Source organism: Doryrhamphus excisus, linkage group LG1 (assembly GCF_037039965.1).
Source record: "Doryrhamphus excisus strain RoL-2023G ecotype Guam linkage group LG1, RoL_Dexc_Guam_v1.1, whole genome shotgun sequence".
NCBI classification, from domain to species: Eukaryota; Metazoa; Chordata; class Actinopteri; order Syngnathiformes; family Syngnathidae; genus Doryrhamphus; species Doryrhamphus excisus.
In genome coordinates this window covers 23264738-23285853 of record NC_136357.1, presented here as the reverse complement: position 1 = coordinate 23285853, position 21116 = coordinate 23264738, and the positions used below count along the sequence as shown (strand labels likewise).

At 44.2% G+C, this 21116-nt stretch overlaps 1 protein-coding gene across 1 annotated transcript in view; it reads left to right on the top strand.

Moving 5' to 3' along the window:
* The first annotated feature begins 231 nt into the window (after positions 1-231).
* The window catches only part of LOC131132694 (roundabout homolog 1-like), an 81226-nt gene continuing 60341 nt past the window's right edge, over positions 232-21116 (top strand). The window contains exons 1-2 of the mRNA XM_078792216.1: positions 232-788; positions 18770-19096. Of these exons, the coding sequence (XP_078648342.1) occupies positions 731-788; positions 18770-19096 (385 nt within the window). The 5' untranslated portion in view covers positions 232-730. The remainder of the gene's footprint in view (positions 789-18769; positions 19097-21116) is intronic.

Genomic DNA, 21116 nt, shown 5'->3' with positions numbered 1-21116 from the left:
CACAATATGTTGAACATTACACTTCATGCACTGCAATATGTCATTTCCCCGGGGGAGGGGGGGGGGGGGGGGTCAGGGGTGACAACATGGATCGATTGTTGGCCATCTGAAGACTGGCTCATTAAGATGCCCCCCCCCATGTCTATCATTAAGATACCATGTCTTGACTGTGGTATCCAACCATGCATGGAAGATGTATGCTGCTGGGGATTGATGGTGTCCTGACGGTTAACCTGCTCATGGCGTCTTAGCGGTGATGCGGACGTGAAAGCTGAAGACTGGAATCCCCTGTCCTGTAAAGCCTGGATGAGTCCTCCTCCACCTCCTCCTCCACCACCCCCTGCACCTCCTCCACGGGTGGAGCGCGCACTGCCGACGCGCACAAGGGCTCATCCAACCAGCATCCATGCTTCCACTCTCAGCAATCTCGTCCACGCTTCACTTTCAAACCTCCACGCCTAAAAGTGTCTGCAAGTCGCTTCCGTATGTGCCGCCCTTCTCCCTTCCACATCACCGAGAAATGACATCGATGGGACTCGGGCGATGGACGCGGTGGAGTTTCGGGAGGACTTATTAGATTATCTTCACGGAGGATTCATGTCAACTTTAAGCAGATGCTTTTCTCTGACCGGCGCCTCTGAGCCACAAGCCCGCTTCTGCTGACTGAACTTGGGATTTGCAGAAGGCGCGTTCGGGGTGTGGATGACTCCCGCTGCCTCTCCCTGTCATCATGCCGGTGTCTTTGGGGGGGATTTGCTGTCTTCTGGCGTGGCTGCACCTTACTTCAGGTATCTATGCCGGTTCGATACCTCAGTGAAACATGGATCAGCCATGCTTCATCCTGCCTCTACGCTCCCACTATGGGAAAGTCACAGGTCCCAAAGCAGAATGTGTGTGGCTACCACTTTATGCTACCACTTTATGCTACCACTTTATGCTATCACTTTATGCTACCACTTTATGCTATCACTTCATGCTACCTCTTTATGCTACCACTTTATGCTACCACTTTATGCTACCACTTTATGCTACCTCTTTATGCTACCTCTTTATGCTACCACTTTATGCTACCACTTCATGCTACCTCTTTATGCTACCACTTTATGCTACCACTTTATGCTATCACTTCATGCTACCTCTTTATGCTACCACTTTATGCTATCACTTCATGCTACCTCTTTATGCTACCACTTTATGCTACCACTTTATGCTACCTCTTTATGCTACCTCTTTATGCTACCTCTTTATGCTACCACTTTATGCTACCACTTTATGCTATCACTTCATGCTACCTCTTTATGCTACCACTTTATGCTACCACTTTATGCTACCACTTTATGCTACCTCTTTATGCTACCTCTTTATGCTACCACTTTATGCTACTACTTCATGCTACCTCTTTATGCTACCACTTTATGCTACCACTTTATGCTACTACTTCATGCTACCACTTTATGCTACCACTTTATGCTACCACTTTATGCTACCTCTTTATGCTACCACTTTATGGTACCACTTTATGCTACCACTTTCTGCTACCTCTTTCTGCTATCACTTTATGCTACCTCTTTATGCTACCACTTTATGCTACCTCTTAATGCTAACACTTTATGCTACCACGTTATGCTACCTCTTTATGCTACCTCTTTATGCTACCACATTATGCTACCACTTTATGCTACCTCTTTATGCATCTCCATTTACTTTTGTATCACAGTTTGAACCAAATTGACAGTATTCTTACGTGTGCAATCATCTCTGCAATCATCTCCCCAAATGTAGAGACTTTATGTAAAGACTTAATTGCCATCATATTATAACCAAATTTTCCAGGAAATACAACTTTGTTTTGTTTTGGTTGTTTCTCACAATACTAGTAAGTAAAAAAACACAACAACATATGTTTAATGCACATAAAAGGACATTATTTTCCCTGATAATATTAAAACAATATTCTAATAAAATTACAACTTTTTCCCTTTACTTTTCCCCAACTTTTATTCTCTTCATATTTTCACCATTCTTGTAAAATTATTGCAGATTTTTCCACTTTTGCTGTTTGGTCATCTTAAATGATATTTTCAGAAGGTTTTCCCACTTTGCCCACCCCTGCACTAGGTACAGTACCCCTGCTCTAGGTAAGCCACCCCTGCTCTAGGTAGGTCACCCCTTGTCTAGGTACAGTACCCCTGGTCTAGGTAGGCCACCCCTGGTCTAGGTACAGTACACCTGGTTCAGGTAGGCCACCCCTGGTCTAGGTACAGTACCCCTGGTCTAGGTAGGCCACCCCTGATCTAGATAGGGCACCCCTGGTCTAGGTAAAGCACCCCTGGTCTAGGTAGGCCACCCATGGTCCAGATAGGGCACCCCTGGTCTAGGTAGGCCACCCCTGGTCTAGGTAGGCCACCCCTGGTGTAGGTAGGCCACCCCTGGTGTAGGTAGGCCACCCCTGGTGTAGGTAGGCCACCCCTGGTGTAGGTCGGCCACCCCTGATGTAGGTAGAACACCCCTTGTGTAGGGAGGCCACCCCTAGTCTAGGTAGGCCACCCCTAGTCCAGGTAGGTAGGGTATAAGTGAATAGTGGATTGATGCAAAGAAGAAGCCTGAGATGAATGGACTAAGAAAAGAACGAGGTGCTACGTGTGTGTTTTAGTTTGTCTAGCGTTGCATCCTGTGAGGATGGTCAGCCTTTGTCTGTGTGGTCCCTGGTATCTCCAGGCCTCCTTTGCGGGCTTCTTTTTACACTCTTCTTATCTCAGTCAGCAGTGGACGCTAATTGCCGTAATAGGTGTTGGACTGGAGAAAGAAGGTTAAAGTGAGAAGATGTTTTATGCATAGGATCGCTGGCAAGTGTGTGTGTGTGTGTGTGTGTGTGTGTGTGTGCATGCTGCATTGGTGCTGCTGGTTTAACGAGGAGGACCATACTGGATGGTCTGCACCAGTCAGACCAGTGCACTTGTGTTCTTCTAACTGGATGTAATAGCTTTGCCATAGAGAAGAGGAGAGTCTCCAAGTGCACACCCCAAAAGAGACTTTAGTAAATGGTCGTATTGCCTAAATGTCTGCTTATACACAAGGAATGGTGTGGAAGTGGTTTTGATGTTTGTGACGACTTCAGTGCCGACCTGTCCCCATCAAGAGCTGACAAAATGTAAATATCTTGTGATGCCAGCCTGCCATATGGGAATATTTGGGAATATCCGCAGTCATGAAAGCAGAACTATTATGTTTGTGTTTGCATCATATTTTTCTGGACCAAACCTGTTACTTGATTAATCGAAACAACACACTTCAGATTAACTAACTTAAGAAAATAATTGTTAGTTGTGTTGCCATTTTTTTGTGTGTATTTGAACTTTTGTCAAATTTATTTGAAAGTTTGTCTTAACAGAGTCATCGTTCATGGAAATCTTGAGCCACAGTCAACTCTTGTCTTTGGACCATCAGCAGCAAGAATAGCAATTGGAAAGTTTTTACATTTGTATGTGGCACAAACATCCGTGGAGGAGAAAAGTAAAGTACATACAGGTCTGGATTAATAGCCAAACGATAAACTGGGCTATGTCAGCACGTTATTATTTTGCTGCCGGTACGCTTTCCGAGGTGTGATATTTGCATATTTAAATGCAAATAATGCAGGTCTGGAAATGAAATTCCAGACCTGCTGAGCTAGCATTTAGCATAAAAGCTAGTTTAGCGTGAAGGGCTGGGTGCGATGAGGGCGTGGGATGACGTTGATGACGTTTGATGATTTTGCCCCCAGCGGCGGGAAGCTGCCAACACTTAAAGTTAAAAGTGTCTGCAGGATGCATCCCTGGAGTGACTGGCCTGGCCTTTCGGCTGCTTGGTAAACATCGGCGGTTAGGAAGGATCTGTCCTGTAGAAGAGCCGACATGTGAGAGAAAGGAATGAAATTGAGGATAAAAGCGACGGCACATAAAGGCAACAGCAAGATATGCGCGTATACCCCCTTTGGGCTTTGGGTGGGGGGGTGGGGTGGGGGCTTGGCAGCCAAGTCTTACTGGATTAGTAAACGCCTTCTCTCCATGACCTTTGCTCCTTTTACAGGAAAAAGACCAATATTTGACAGCCAGTACGTGTTTGGGCTGAGAAAGGCAATATTTGTCTTTAAAGAACACATTCTCTTCCTTTATTTTAAAATGACCTACTGTACCTCCTGCTGGAAACATAGAAAATGTACATTCATGTATGTACCTTTACTACAATATGTACTGCATGCATGTAGCTTATACATGTACAGTACTTTTTCAGCATGATCTATCCCTGACTCTATTCAGAACATTCAATTCAGAATGGCAATGCAGTTCATCGTACATCCGGTGGCAAAATGGAGTCATTGGATCGATTAATCATCGATTAATTGTTGCTGTTCCGGTTCGGGACAAATACATTATTTATTTTTTGGTTATGTTAAACTGCTCCTCCTCCTCCATAACTTTGTTCAGCATGGACAGAAGTTCTGATCCACCCCAGGGTCCTAAAGGCCCACCATACCACGCCTGATAACGGCCTCTCCCAGCTGTGGATGAGCGTCTGATATGCCCCCCCCCCCCCCCCCCCCGAGCCATTACCTCCAGGTAATGACGGCCATTCCTGGATAAACCACCAAGACTCCCTGCGGTCTTTGTGGACTTGACAGTGACGAGAAGAAGTTCCGGGCTAATGAGGCTTTTTTTCCATGGATGATGAGGATATCTTCGTACACCCACCACATCTCCTTTTGTGTACGGGACGGACCTGTCAGATTCCTTCAGTGTTTCCAAAGAAACTCTGACTTTAATAAGCGTCTCTGGAAGCCTACGTCGCCTCTCATCTTCATTTGGTGGCGCTTCTTAGCATATGAAGAAGGCTGTCTTCGTCTTCAATGAACATTCCTTGATGACACTGCAGTGGTCCTTCCATTTTCATTATGAAGCCGCTCTCATGGTTCCGTCCAAAGCAGGTATATTTATACACATGGAACGTCTCATCGGCCAATCAACGCTTTTTGGAATCCCCAAATATTGAAATCAGGCCCCAAAATCCAACTAGATGGGGTCCTGATTATCATGATTGATATGTAATGAGGTGGGGTTATTTTGCAAAAAGATGAGGGTTGCTGGTTCAATCCTCGGTTGGTAGTTTTTAGAACTCAATTCCAAATGTAATCATCCGATATATCGAAACTTTTTTATTCCCTCATATTGGGATCAACCCCACAAAATCCAAGATTTGTGGGGTCCTGATTATCACCGACGTCGGGTGAATGGGGCAAAAATATGATGGTTGCTGGTTGAAATGGAAAATGTTACAATTGAATGGGTGACAATATGGCGAATGGGAACTTGTTTATCATAGCACAGTGGACGTTTGCCACTTCACAAATAACCTCAGCGTGGTGTTTGCTGGTTCGATCCTCAGCTGGTGAATATATTGGCGGTTGATGTTTGAATATACATTGATCCATTTGGCATGGCGTTGTTGTGCATGTTCCTCCATGTTCATGGTTGCTTCCCCGGTTTACTCACCGGGTTCCTGCACCGTTTTGGGACGGGAAGGGAGGTGGGTGTTGAAGTTCACAGGTCATCACATGTTCAGTCGGGCTTGCTCGTGCACTCCAACGCGCACGCATAACTCCTCATTTTGAGGAGGATCGATTCCTGCCTGCCACACTAAGGCTCGCAGCTTCCTTGCCTGAGGGATCCGCCCACACCTGCACTCTCACGAGTCTTTTAGCGTTTTCCAGGGAAGAACAGGGAGATTATTTTTACTGGTGTTACTTCTGGGATGCTCTTCATCAGCTGGTATGGTGACGTATTCAGCTACGTATACGCAGAAATGATGCTGGGTGTTAGACTATGGTCTGTTACCAGTCAAAAGATATGGAAATGATGTGAGGTGATGTGTTGTAGTGTGGTCACTAGGTGGCAGTAATGACACAAAAGATTGAGACATTAGCTAACATGACATTGGCGTAACACTGCATCAAGTCAGCCATAGCATGTCCCACATCATGGAGTGAAAAAAGGCCCTCCTCCCATACAGTGTGGAAGTGGTACATTTTTAGAAGAAAAAAATTTGAGGCTAAATGGTTAGCTCAATAACGTGCTAATTAGCGGTTGTCTCAAGTCTGTGCAGCATAGGAGTTGCACAATGTGATGTAAAGAATGAATACTAGCAGCGTAAACGTTACTATAGGGTTGTTATTTCATGTCTAGAGGGCTCTAAGAATGGTAAAAACCATATTTAGAAAGTCATAAACAGTTTTTCAATGCTGTAACTGGAAATATTCCACTTTAAATAAGGAATCCCACTTTGCCAAAATTCACGTATCACGGTTGAGTGTGGAACCAACTAACCGTGATAAACGAGGGATTTCTGTAAAAAAGGAGCTTGCATTGCAGCTGTAAACCAGGCTAAGCTAAAACTCAATTCTGAACCCCTGACATCACTTCCTGTCCTCCACACATGGGGAACAGTTTTATTTGCCTTTTTTCTCCTTGTGTCTACCATTTTGGCCAATGTAATGGTGAATATAGGGGTGTTGTTTCATATCTACAGGACTCTAATCTAGTGCGTGTAGAAGGACATAAACAGGTTTCTTCGGCCAAACTAGGAATGTTATCCTAGTCGAATCCTATATGGTGGAATTGAACACAGTTGGTGTGGAACCAACTAACCGACATAAATGACAGATTATTTTATCCTCGGTTATTACTATGCGCCATTTGAGGCAAACGGTGGTGCACCCGATACTGACTGGTTGTCGGTACAAGTGCACATAGTTCATGTCACACCGTGACCGCTGATTCAGTTTCGACTATTCAGTGAACTTCCATCCAATTTGAAGAAGAAATATCTTTTTATTCCCGTTTCATTTACTACTTCTTTTGATCGATCTGCTCTTTCATAGCCGTGTGTTCTTTCAAGGCAGTCAGGAGACCCAAGAACGACCTGCAATGTGTGGTTCATCTTCAAAATAAAAGGACATGTAGCCGTGCGACCTTGGAACCTGCCCACCAATGATTGAAGAGAATCCAGCGATGATTGAGGCGCTTTCAGACGGCACGCTCTCCCTCTCGGACGTGGCTTTAACAGTCGGCGGGTGAATTCATAATTTGAAAGGACAGCTTTAAAAGGTCATGGAAGTGGGGTGACCTCAGAGATGCCTCTTGAGGTTGCATCTCGTGGGGCGTCTAATAATCAATAGCTTCAATATGCTTTGTGCTGGATATTCTGCAGCATTTTCACGTTCACGCCCCAAATACTACTCAAGTCTCACTAAAAAGCATCATGGTTACGTTGGCGTGGCTCAGGCCTCGAAGAATAGATGGATGGGCGTTACACGGGAATACATCTCCATCCTCCAACCTTCTCATCTCTCTCCTTCGCTCGTCTCCTGTCTTTACTGACGAGGTTCAAAGCCCCGTGTGCCGAGATTGCAGCATGAAAGGCCCTTTCCCACCAGAGCATCCCAAACAGAAACGCATTTCATTAGCAGATCTATTATTAGATGCCGGAGTTTTATTGCTTTCAATTCACCTGCCTACCCGAGTCAAGACCGAAGCCTCGACTGCTCTTTCTCCTAAACGACTGAAAATGCGATTTATTTTTTTCTTCTGCCAGTGGGGGGCGCCAATTCATTCTGTCGGTTTGTTGTTGTTTTTAGCCACTGAAAAGGCGGGATTTGAAATGCTGGAGAACAAAAATGCAGACTGAATGTTGAAATATGCAGAAATAAGTCAAATGATTACAGCGGGGTCGAGGATAGAACCGGCAACCATCACCAACCTGTAGAATTGGTGGAATATTACACTTAATGTGGAATCTTAAAATGACTGTCTCATCAGCAGGGGGCACTGTTAAATTTGTCCACTCATTTTTAGTCGATTAAAAATGGCTGAGGCTGCACGGTGATCGAGTGGTTAGCGCGCAGACCTACAGTACAGCTAGGAGACCGGGGTTGAATCCCCAATTCTCTGGGTACTCTGGTTTCCTCCCACATTCCAAAATTCCTAACATTCTAGGTTAATTGGCCACTCCAAATTGTCCATTGATAGATAGAATTTCTTTATTGTCATTGCACAATAACACAGCAGTGAAATTGCCAACAAAATGTCGTTGCCTGGCTCCCATATAATAATAAATAATAATGTGGAGAATAAATAGATGACATCAAATAAGAACAATCTACAGCGTAAACAGTAATTTGTACAAATATTTAAATAATTTAGAATAAATAATAATTTATATAATATAATATAATATAATATAATATAATATAATATAATATAATATAATATAATATAATATAATATAATATAATATAATATAATATAATATAATATAATATAATATAATATAATATAATATAAAAATGATAATAAAAATAATAGGTAGGAATGTGAGTGTGAATGGTTGTTTGTCTATATGTGCCCTGTGATTGGCTGGCCACCAGCACCCCCCGCAACCCTTGTGAGGATAAGCGGTAGAAAATGAATGAATAAAAATGGCAGAATTAGCTGGAAAGTCAAAGTAGACTAAATGTTGGAATATGCATACACACGGTGAAGAGCAGAGGTGTCAACATTTGATTTCACATTAATTTGAGAAAAGTAACGTGAAAAATATTTATGGCAAATTCCTCATTTCACTTACGTCTTCTGCACTCTGTGTGTATGCTAGCAGCCCCGCCTCCACCCACTTAGACAAAGAGACTGTGAGACGAACAAAAGAGCTCACTCCCTTCATGCAGTTGTTCTTCCGTCCTGAATCAGAAATCTTGTCACGTTTTCATCTGAGCAGACCTTGTGACACCCTTATTGAATTGTTACTTTTCGGGCTGGAGGATGGAACCAGCAATGCTTCTCGGCATTCAGACACTAATTGAGTGGTTCCAGTCTGAACTACGCAGATAAAGATGATTGCATCCCAGCCTGATTGGAGTCTAGCCAGAAGCTATCCTTACCTTCTCACGTTCATTCATCTCAGCTTTGTTGACTGGAAGGACGAGCCATTCAGATGATTGACATAAAGAGCTTGGGGTGAAGGAGGGAGGTAAATTGGAAAAGTGTGGAGTGGCTGTGATTGGCCGAGCAGTGATTGTCCTGCTATTTGGCGTCCGTGTTTAGAAAAAGTGTCATTAACTTCTGGACAGAATGTATGACAATTAAAAAGACACTCCAGGCAATCGTTCATCCCGGCCACTTTCTGTCCTTATATCCCGATACCTCGCTATTCCCTCCACTTCCAATCATCTCAACTACCTGCAGTCATTTCTGTTGTCAGCCCCCCCCCCATAATCTCTTCTTTTGGCAGTGGAGTTCATATCTTTGTAGCCTTCAGCTTTTAATTAAGCACAATCATTCTGTTTGATTTAACAGATGAGTGAACTTCCTTTTTCCTAAAATGTTAAATGTTTTTTCCAAGTTGGAAGCAAAGTTTCCAACTTAGCGGAGAGTCCTTCAGGGTCCGTCTGGGACATGATGTTGCCAATCTGGCCGAGTTGAGATAATCATTGTGCTTCAAGCGTTTATCACATGGCTGCATCAAGGTGATAGCCGCTGGCAGCAGGCCGGCCGCCTGTCATTCTCCAGTCGACATCCCCAGCCCCGACCTTAGCGAGGTGTTGTGTTGGCCTGCCCGACCTGTCCGCATGGCAACAGTCCTGGGTTTTGGGCATCTTGCAATAAATTAATTGAAATAAATGAGCCCCTTAGTCTTCTGGATGGGATGCTTATGAGTTTTCAGTGGTATCGTGCATCACCAGTATCGATGTGTTGGCGGCGTGTGTACGGTTTGGGGCGACCATGCGAAGGCGGGCAAGTTCATATGGATTTCATTCCTTTATTATCCTAGGACGTCATCCCGTGTGGTTGTTTAGCTTTTCCTACTTGGTCAGCAAAGTCCTTCAGACTGGTCTCACCCGAGGATATCGCCAAATAAAAGCACATTTGAGCAGAAAGATTCTCTCTTGCAGACTTTTGTCAAACGTGACATTTCTAATAATGGAAACCTTCAATTTCAACATTTGACTGGAAGAACCGAGCGAGGTCTTTCCAGTTCAGGAGATCTTCTCGCTCGTAGCGGACGGGGGGCGTGAAAAGCAATTTGTTGCAGCCTGTTTGCTCCCTGGACGTGATGGATGCACGCAGCTTTCGCGGTGCGGGGTCAGCATATGACGGACTTCCCCAAGCCGTTGCTCATCCTTGCTGAACTTTGACATCTGTGTTTATTACTGTGGCAGTTTAGCTTCTTCTCCAGTAGACTTCCAAAGATACCGTCTAAGTAGGAGCTTGTGCTGCCTCCTGTTTTTTCTAAAGAGTGAAAATAAAAGGGACTCTATTCGCCAATATTCCTGATTGGGAATTCCATGATTGGTTGAATATTGAAAAACAACAAATAATGTGGAAAGTTTGCATGTTTGCAACATCGTGTGTGGAATACACAATGGTCAAAGTACTGTACATATGTAGTACATAGTACATAGTACAAAGTACATAGCACATAGCACATAGCACATAGCACATAGTACATAGCACATAGTACATAGTACATAGTACATAGTACATAGCACATAGCACATAGTACATAGTACAAAGTAACGTGGATGTAGCAGTGAGGTGTTGTACTTAGGGAATCACGGCGGCTGAAACGGAAGTTCCGGCGTTGTCGCAGCGTTGTGTCGAAGTGGCAACTGGGACTGGGACTGGGACTAGGACTAGGACTAGGACTAGGACTAGGACTAGGACTAGGACTAGGACTAGGACTTGGACTAGGACTTGGACAGGGCCAACTCTCTGCATTCATACTTTATGTCAATTAGCTGACATCTGGGCTGCTTCTACCAGTCCAAAATGAATGTAGGTCATCCAGATGTTCATGTGCCTTGTGCAATTATGGCCCAATAAAAGCATATTTGAAGTGAATGAGTCAGGAGATAGCACTAGAAGTGACATTCTTCATCCTAGGAGGCCTCAAAGAGCTTGACGTAAACGTGCAATAGGGGTCGCATCATGAAGTTGAAGTCATTCCCACAAACTGGGATGAGAACGTGGAGGTGGACCATCCACCCTGCTACAAACGTTCTTTTCACCTTCCGGATGCATTGATCAACATTCTCAGGTATTCCTCTTTCAAGGGACGTCGCTCATCCCCAATTCTTATACGAGATCTGAACACACGTCTTTCACTTTCTGTGCCTTCTAAAGATACAAAAAGCGCTAAAAAGAGGCAGTTATTTAATGCACGTAATGGGACGCAGCTATTCCTAGAAAACCTGCTATTAAAACACCTCTAACAGCCTCCAACGAGGTTTATTCTTTGTTGTTTTAACGCTCCAATGACCATAATAATAATATCGTTTATCGGCGATAAATATGATCATATGCAGGACAAGATGCCTAAACTATGAGACTGGTAAAAGTGACCCACTGTCTCCTTTTCCTTGACCTTTGACACCCACAGGGCCGCTTCCATGTCTGCTTTGGTCAGCAGAAGTCGGACTCTTGTCTTCCTTGTACGCTACACTGAGACCGGGGGGGGGTTGATATCCTGGTCCTACAGAAGGCCTAGACTATAAACAGTATACATTCCTACACAAGACCTTATGTGTGACAGACAGCGTGATGGATTTTCTCTCCACCTTGACGCATCCTGTTGACCCAGTTGGCTCCCATTTGCATCACGTACCAGCAATGGTCTTGTCTGATTCCACCCCGGGGACGTCATCGCATGTTACCTTTAACAGATGGACAGCCATTCTTTCCCTTTTTCTGCTTCTAGTTCAGTCAGAAAGGCGCAGGGAAAAAAGTCGATCTGGTAGGAACAAGAGATTGGCCCTCGAAAACACCTTTGGATTGCTTGCAACCATTAATCAGTGGATGATTAATGATTAATCCACATCCTATTTTGCTCTTTATCATTTTTTCATTTAAAAATGTAAATATATGTTTTTTGTTGTAATATGACTTTGTTCATAGTATGACGATATTCTTTTACCATTACCACTTTTCTCATTAGGTTACTTTGTTCTTCTTTGTTCCTGTTTGCTATGGTGATGGACAGGCTGACAGATGAACTCAGACAAGAATCTCCATGTTTGCAGATGACATTGGGATTTGTAGTGATTGCAGGGAACAGTTGGAGGAGATGCTAGAAGAGTGGAGGTTTGCCCTGGAGAGGAGAGGAATGAAGATTAGCGGCAGCAAGACGGAGTATATGTGTGGGTATGAGAGGGACCCAAGTGGAAGAGTGAGGTTCCAAGGAGAGGAGATACAGAAGGTGGAGAATTTGAAGTACTTGGGGTCAACAGTTCAGAACAACGGAGATAGTGAAAAGGAGGTGAAGAAGCGTGTGCAGGCAGGATGGAACGGGTGGAGGAAAGTGTCAGGTGTGATGTGATAGAGGGGTTCAGCTAAAATGAGAGGAAAGGTATACAAAACTGTGGTGAGACCAGCCATGTTGTTTGGTCTAGAGACAGGAAGCAGAACTGGAGGTAGCAGAGATGAGGACACTGAGGTTCTCATTGGGAGTGACCAGGATGGATAGGATCAGGAAGGAGTACATCAGAGGGACATTACATGTTATTGACCAGACTGAGATGGTTGGGACATGTCCAGAGGAGAGATAGTGAATATATTGGTAGAAGGATGCTGCCAGGTAGGAGGCGTAGAGGAAGACCAAAGAGGAGGTTTATGGATGTAGTGAAGGAGGACATGAGGGTAGTTGGTGTTAGAGAGAGATTGGTTTGCTGTGGCAACCCCTGGAGGGAAAAGCCCAAAGAGACAGAAGAAGTTACTTTATTTATGTAGTTATTGCTGATTTTTCTTCATTTTGCTGTTGTTTTTTGTTTTATCTTTCTTTGTTCAATTCTATTTTTCAATTTTTAGAATAAAAAAACAGCATGGCTTGCTCCTCCCTGGACTGACACCCGTGGCCAGTGCTAAATACTACACATCATCACCATGTCTTTCAGTGCGTCTTCTGAATTCCTTATGTTTCTATTTGAGATTTCATTTGGAAATGTTCATTTTGGGAAATGCTTCATTTTGGGGAAAATGCCTCAAATGCATCTTAGAGTAGGCTGCATCCAACCACGGAACAGCGTGATTTATTTGTGTTTGTCTGAGAAACGGCGATAACGTGAAGTCTGTGAAGTTGGAAGCGTGAAGTGGCGAGTGCATTGACCCTGACTTTCATCTCAAGGGATTTTTCCGTCGTTAAATCGTCTTTAAAAGCAAAGAAAGTGAAGTCAACTGTAAATAAAGCCGATTTAGTGTGATTATTGTATGATGAAAGATCCCGTCCCTCCATGTAGTTGGGGGGAGTGACATGAATATGAGAGTGGGTGTGTCCTGCAGACGCCTGTTCCTGGCCACACACACACACACACAAACACACACGTATTCCTTTCGTTGGGTGTTGAAGTGAATGACAGTGTTGGACTGCCCCATTAATTCTACTTGATACAACCGAGAAAGAATGTCTGGAATATATTGGCTCCGTCTTTTAGCCAACATATTGACTGGCGTCTTCAAAGATGGATGAAACAAGAGTGCTGCTGTGTGTAGTACAGTGTTGTAGTATAGTGTTGTAGTATAGTGTTGTAGTACAGTGTTGTAGTATAGTGTTGTAGTATAGTGTTGTAGTACAGTGTTGTAGTATAGTGTTGTAGTATAGTGTTGTAGTATAGTGTTGTAGTACAGTGTTGTAGTATAGTGTTGTAGTATAGTGTTGTAGTATAGTGTTGTAGTACAGTGTTGAAGTACAGTGTTGTAGGATGATGTTGTAGTATAGTGTTGTAGTATAGTGTTGTCGTACAGTGTTGAAGTACAGTGTTGTAGGATAATGTTGTAGTATAGTGTTGTAGTATAGTGTTGTAGTATAGTGTTGTAGTATAGTGTTGTAGTATAGTGTTGTCGTACAGTGTTGAAGTACAGTGTTGTAGGATAATGTTGTAGTATAGTGTTGTAGTATAGTGTTGTAGTACAGTGTTAAAGTACAGTGTTGTAGTATAATGTTGTAGTATAGTGTTGTAGTATAATGTTGTATTACAGGGTTGTTTCATAGTGTTGTAGTACAGTGTTGTAGTATAGTGTTGTAGTACAGTGTTGTAAGATAGTGTTGTAAGATAGTGTTGTAGTACAGTGTTGTAGTATTGTGTTGTAGTACAGTGTTGTAGTATAGTGTTGTAGTACAGTGTTGTAAGATAGTGTTGTAAGATAGTGTTGTAGTACAGTGTTGTAGTAGTGTTGTAGTACAGTGTTGTAGTATAATTTTGTAGTATAGTGTTGTAGTACTGTGTTGTAGTATAATGTTGTAGTACAGTGTTGTAGTATAGTGTTGTAGTATAATGTAGTACAGTGTTGTAGTACAGTGTTGTAGTATAGTGTTGTAGTATAATGTTGTAGTACAGTGTTGTAGTATAGTGTTGTAGTATAATGTTGTAGTACAGTGTTGTAGTATAGTGTTGTAGTATAGTGTTGTAGTATAATCTCGTAGTACAGTGTTGTAGTATAGTGTTGTAGTATAGTGTTGTAGTACAGTGTTGTAGTATAGTGTTGTAGTACAGTGTTGTAGTATAATGTTGTATTACAGTGTTGTAGTGTAGTGCTGTAGTATAGTGTTGTAGTACAGTGTTGTGGTACAGTGTTGTAGTATAGTGTTGTAGTATAATGTTGTAGTACAGTGTTGTAGTATAGTGTTGTAGTATAATGTTGTAGTATAGTGTTGTAGTATAGTGTTGTAGTACAGTGTTGTAGTACAGTGTTGTAGTATAGTGTTGTAGTATAATGTTGTAGTACAGTGTTGTAGTATAGTGTTGTAGTATAATGTTGTAGTATAGTGTTGTAGTATAGTGTTGTAGTACAGTGTTGTAGTATAGTGTTGTAGTACAGTGTTGTAGTATAATGTTGTATTACAGTGTTGTAGTGTAGTGCTGTAGTATAGTGTTGTAGTACAGTGTTGTAGTACAGTGTTGTGGTACAGTGTTGTAGTATAGTGTTGTAGTATAATGTTGTAGTACAGTGTTGTAGTATAGTGTTGTAGTATAATGTTGTAGTATAGTGTTGTAGTATAGTGTTGTAGTACAGTGATGTAGTACAGTGCTGTAGTACAGTGTTGTAGTATAATGTTGTAGTACAGTGTTGTAGTATAGTGTTGTAGTATAGTGTTGTAGTATAGTGTTGTAGTAGTGTTGAACAAAACACATCCTGCTCCAGTCAACACAAGTCATGACTGTTAAGTAGAAGCAGTAGCAGGTTGTTCCCTGAGGCAAGAAGATCAGCCTTACGGCGTGTCTTCCCATCAATATCCTACAGACCTGGTATTTATTCAGCACCAAAGCCCAAGTTGAATGTGATGTAGGCTTTTGAGTTCGGCACGGCGGGCAGCAGCCGAGCCTTCTGGCTGCAGACGATGTCTAGCGAGCTTTCGTCATGTCGGCCGTCTCATCTGCATTGCCTTCGACGGCATGACAGCATCGTTGTAGTCCAATCAGATACTACTTTGGATGTGTTGCCATGTCAGTGTCGTCTGCCCAGGGCCTGCAGAATCAAGAGCGCTGGCCTGTATCACATGCACGCTCTTAGCAATGGGCTGTTCCTGTCAGAGTTCCAGATTGATCCCACAAGGCCAGCTAGCTGGCCCTTGGTGACGCATGCTGACCAGTGACTGTGACTTATTAGTGGAAGGTTGGAGTTGGGAGTTGTTTCCAGATGATGCTTTGGAAGATGAAGGCTTAACTGGGTTTGTTGTTTTAGCAGTAATGCCACACCTTTTTGTGTTGCCTTGTCAGTCTGTAAGCCTTCAGGTGACACCGGTGGTATTAGGAGATGCTCGGGTCAGCACTGAAGGCCCAGGTAGGTCAAACAGCAGGAACTACACACAGTGCTTCCACGGTGGTAAAACAGAAAGAACTTACAGACAGCATCTCCAATTGGGGCAAGGCTCCATGGGCCTGCCTGCTGCTTATCTTTCACCTGGTGTCCTATCTTCACAGGTTGCTAGTACGGGTTCTTCACCGTGGCGTGGATTCCTAATGACCACGTTGCCATGGTTACACAGACTATTCCTCGGGCTCGGTTAGGTTAGGATATGATTAAAAAACAGTATGGCTGGATACCATTTGTTGACGGAGACATGAATCTAAAAAAATCAAAAGTGGCATTCTTATGGTATTATTGACCTTGAATATGTGCTGTCGATGGAGTGGTAGCTCCTTCTTGCTGATGAAAATGTGGACTTTGATCCACCTGGCAGCCCGTTGTTCATAAAAAGAACATTTAATTACTTGGCCTGAGGCAAACATGGATGTCCTTAACAAGCATTCACCCCTCACTCCCAAGAATCCCAGAAAAACTGGCCAGCTTTTTTAGCTGGGCCGGAGTTGAACTCCTCCAGGGTGGCCCCGGGTCAGGATTTACCATTTCCAGTCCTCGTAGGGTCCACTGAAGACCACCAACTTGGCGTAAAATGACATCACATGTTATTAGCGTGATCTCAGAGGTCTTGGGTTGTTATTTTAAGCCCCTGCTGGACCCCCCCCCCCCGATATCAGGTCCCCTTTACACCTTTCAGTATCGCTACGCTGAATATTCATCAGGCTCGCACCACTATGATGTCTCGTTGTATATCTTATCATATATCAGCATTCTTTTAACTCTCTTGAGGGTTTCCTCTCCCCGTTTTGCAGCGATGAATCTGCACCCCTTTCCTTTTTGTTGGGTTTTCTTTCTGGCCGTCCCCCAGATCTTGCAGCCAACAGCGTTGCCTCGGGCGCGACTGACAGAAAAAGAAAGAAGATATTTGTAAGGGCGCAGCTGCTACAAACGACCTTGGTCGTATATTTCTGTTCTCATTTGTGTTGTTGTGCAGGATGTTTTTGCATCCTGATTTTGCTGCTGGCCCTTTGCAGATAAGGCCTGATGTTGCGAGGCCGAGCTTGCATGGCTGATACGGCTGTGCCTGTTTGCCAGAGAGCTGGCTAACACCCGCCGCCAGCAGCCCAGCACAATTAGGAGCTGGAAACAGAGACTGGGGACCACAGGGGTTGCCTTGTTATCCTTTGTTGGGGCGGCAGCACGGGGGTAGGGTTGCCAAATCTAACAGGTGATTTCCACAATAATAAATGTTGATATTTTACTTACTGTATGTCTGGTCACCGTCTGCTGAGCTTGGATATCAAATCCTCCATCTTGGCAGTCGCATTCGTTTATTCACCTAGTCGAGCGTCTCGCATCACCTCATTTCAGCTTTCCACCCTAAATTTGATCAGGAAATGTGCAAATTCAACTATTTTTACCAAAGAAAATGCTAAAAATGATGGGAAATATACTAATAATGCAGCAATGGATCGATGAATCAATGATTAATTCATTTTAATTTCCAATTAATCAACAAGTATTATTCATTCATTTTCTACTGCTTATCCTCACAAGGGTCGCAGGGGGTGCTGGAGCCTATCCCAGCTGTCTTCGGGCGAGAGGCGGGGTACACCCTGGACTGGTGGCCAGCCAATCACAGGGCACATATAGACAAACAACCATTCACACTCACATTCATACATATGGACAATTTGGAGTGGCCAATTAACCTAGCATGTTTTTGGAATGTGGGAGGAAAGCGGCGTACCCGGAGAAAACCCACGCATGCACGGGGAGAACATGCAAACTCCACACAGAGATGGCTGAGGGTGGAATTGAACCCGGGTCTCCTAGCTGTGAGGTCTGCGCGCGAACCACACGACCACCATGCAGCCCTCAACAAGTATTAATCACGTAAAAATGGAAAACATCATCTCAAATGTTGTTAGTCATCCATGAAAGCAGAGCAACACGAGCATGATGATCATCAGGGCGATATGAGGGAATTATGAAATCATACTGATACATCCGATAACGCTCAAAATAGCTCTGATAAACCATATTTTAAAAAAACACTCTGATGAGGCCGGATTTTTTCTCCTGCCTGTGACGTTTACGGCTGGTGGTAACTTCCCTGAGCTCACTCGCAACCAAACATGGACTTTCCGAGGAAGACATTTGCCATGTTAGTGGTACCAAACGCTCCATGATGAAGGGATGTTATGGTTCACAGTTCTGCTGAACGACGAGGGCTGATTATGGAGGCCATGAGTGAGTCCAGACCGGCTGTTGGGGGCTCTGTCGCTCATCCCGGATGCGTTGCAATTCGGGCTGCAAGCGACCAGTTGATTCATCTGACGTAAAAATTATTAATATATACCTCAATACATCAACATACAGCATCAGAAAAGAGGCAAAAATTGGATTAATCATTGACTAATGGATTAATCATTGCGGTCCCTTTGTGCCCTCCATTGGAACGCCATCCATTCATTCCAACAGAACTCCAACGTTATTATTCAAATAAAGGCATCAAAGGTGGGATGGGTGCTTTGTTAAAACCTTGGCAAATGGACAACTCTGCCCTCCTCATTGTTTGACAGGCAGCCTGAGGATGTCACATTCGTTTACATCGGCTGAAAGAAAAGGAAAACACCTCATGAGCGACAAGGATTGTGTGCTAATTACATTGTCAAACTGGATTAATGTTAATACTTGTGCAGCAATAATAACACCGCCTTGTCTAATTCCCTCAGAGCTGCGCTTTTTATCAACAGCTGGAAAATCCGTGGGTGGGTAGATCATCACTTTTATGTTTGCGTTTCCTTGAGATGTCGCGTCACTTTCCTGGAATTCATGTTGCACTTAAGGGAGTCGACTTAACCAGGCTATGGTCTCGTCCCCAGGGTCTCGCCTTCGCCAGGAAGACTCCGCTCCCCGCATCGTGGAGCACCCCTCCGACCTCATTGTGTCCAAGGGGGAACCCGCCACTCTCAACTGTAAGGCCGAGGGCCGCCCGCCTCCCACGGTGGAATGGTACAAGGACGGGGAGCGTGTCGAGACGGTCCGCGACAATTCCCGCTCGCACCGCATGCTGCTGCCCAGCGGGTCCCTCTTCTTCCTGCGCATCGTCCACGGACGGAGGAGCAAGCCCGACGATGGCAGCTACGTATGCGTGGCCCGCAACTATCTGGGCCAGGCAGTCAGCCACAACGCATCGCTGGAAGTAGCCAGTAAGTTCTCATGGTGTCTTTACAGAAACCCAATCACAATGGCCTTTACTCCTCCCTTGTACAGAGTACAATTTTACAACTTAACAACTGGAAGACTTGTACCAGTGGAGGGGGCAAGATGGGGGCAGCACAGGCTGGCAGCCAGCCACAGCAATTGTGTGCCACATACCATACATACTTTGGAGGTCATTGAGGCCCCCCTTCCTCGTTGAAAACTACACTATGCCACTCGTATCTGTGATCTCTTTGGGTCACGAACGTTGGGTCATGACCATGTGTGAGGGTGGGAACGTACACGGTCTCCCATAGTGGAGGGGGGACCTGGTATTCATGTGATTCATCGGTTATGGGAGCTATTTTTAATGACTCATCACTGTCAGCCAATAAGTCCGTGACATCGGTGCCCCCCCTACGTTTGATACCGATATTACATGTGTGTAAATAATAGTTTGTTGGTAAATAGTAGCTTTTGATGCTAGTATTTCTGAAATGAAGGGTCTCTCTTCCCCGCTAAAAAAAGATGCTCTATCGGTGACTTCCTAGATCAGAGGACGAGAGAGGTGAGTGGGCGACTCACCCGTCAGTCATGCCGCAGCTGTGTCTCAGCTTTAGTCTGCAGGCTCTAACAAGGCCCTGGTGTGTTCCTAACAGGTGAAGGTGCCGACACGCAGAGTCAAGTGTGTGCCGTTGCAGCCTTTCTCTGTGTGTGTGTGTGTGTGTGTGCGTGTGTGTGTGTACATTAGCACCAGTGGTGGAGTGAAGCGTGTAGAGAAGCGAGTGGAGGGCATAGGCTAAAAGGTCAGATCAAAAGACGCTTTGGCCAGATGGAGTGTGAATCTCAAAGGAGTTTTTCCTCTGTGGACTCACTGTAGTAACTAAAGCAAATAATACACTCAAAGATGGAGGAGTGGTTGATGAGATTTAACACTTAGATGCTTGAGAGCCTCCATCCTTTGGTGCTCTCCTCGCTGTGTCAGCTGGCACAGCTCCAGCTATGCTCCAGGGCCAACATTTTGCAAATGTTGGAGAAATAATAATGCCTGTCTAGTATCAGTTTCCCCCTTTTGAATTCTAATGGAAGAGGGTCAAACGGTATCACGATAATGCTGGATCAGCACGCAAAGCCAGAGAGTCCCCCAAGGGTGAAGGCTTATTACTTGTGGAGTTAACTAAATTTACCGCCGGCTTCTAAGGCCCAGCCGAACAGAGAGGACTTGTTGGATGAGTTATGTCTCCGTGTCTCGTCCTGTGGAGGTTGCACGGCTTCACGGCTCGCCATGAGGCTGACTGCTACGACACAAACTCCTTTCACTACATTCTGTTGAAGAGAAGGACCTTATCAGACCAATTGCTGAAAGCAGTGTCATGCAAAAATGTTGCTGCTGGATGTTGCTGCTGGATGTTCACAGTATCCCAGTCATGCCGTAAGTTTGTTTTTTTACCAAACGATGAAGCTTTAAGGCAACAATGGGCTAGAGATGGATGCCCACCTCCAGTTCTCTTCTTTGCAGACATCATTTCACTGATGACCGCTATGAAAGAACACCTGTACAAGCTTTTGGCTTGAAGGTATTGTAGTAGTTGAAAAAGATGTTATGCTATCGGTACACAGGAAAAAAAATGACAAGAAGAACAACGTCAAATTTGCCACAGAACAGAGTAGGTCGTGTCTTCTTCATGTAATGTCTTGTAAACACTATTCCATGATAGCGACAAGGCTGGAAAGCATTATACATCGTATACATTATTATACATTATAATATTATACATTATACATCTTTTCACAGCTATATGTTTACTGTGGGCATTTCGTGTGAAGTGGGTTCTCCTCGTGCCTGCGTGGGTTCCTCCCCCATTCCAAAACCATGTTAGCTTCATTGGCCACTCCAAATTGTCCATAGGTATGAATGTGGGTGGGAATGGTTGTTTGTCTATATGTGTCCTGGGATTGGCTTGGCTTGACCCCGCCTCTCGCCCAAAGTCAGCTGGGATAGGCTCCAGCATACCCCCACCTGAGTGA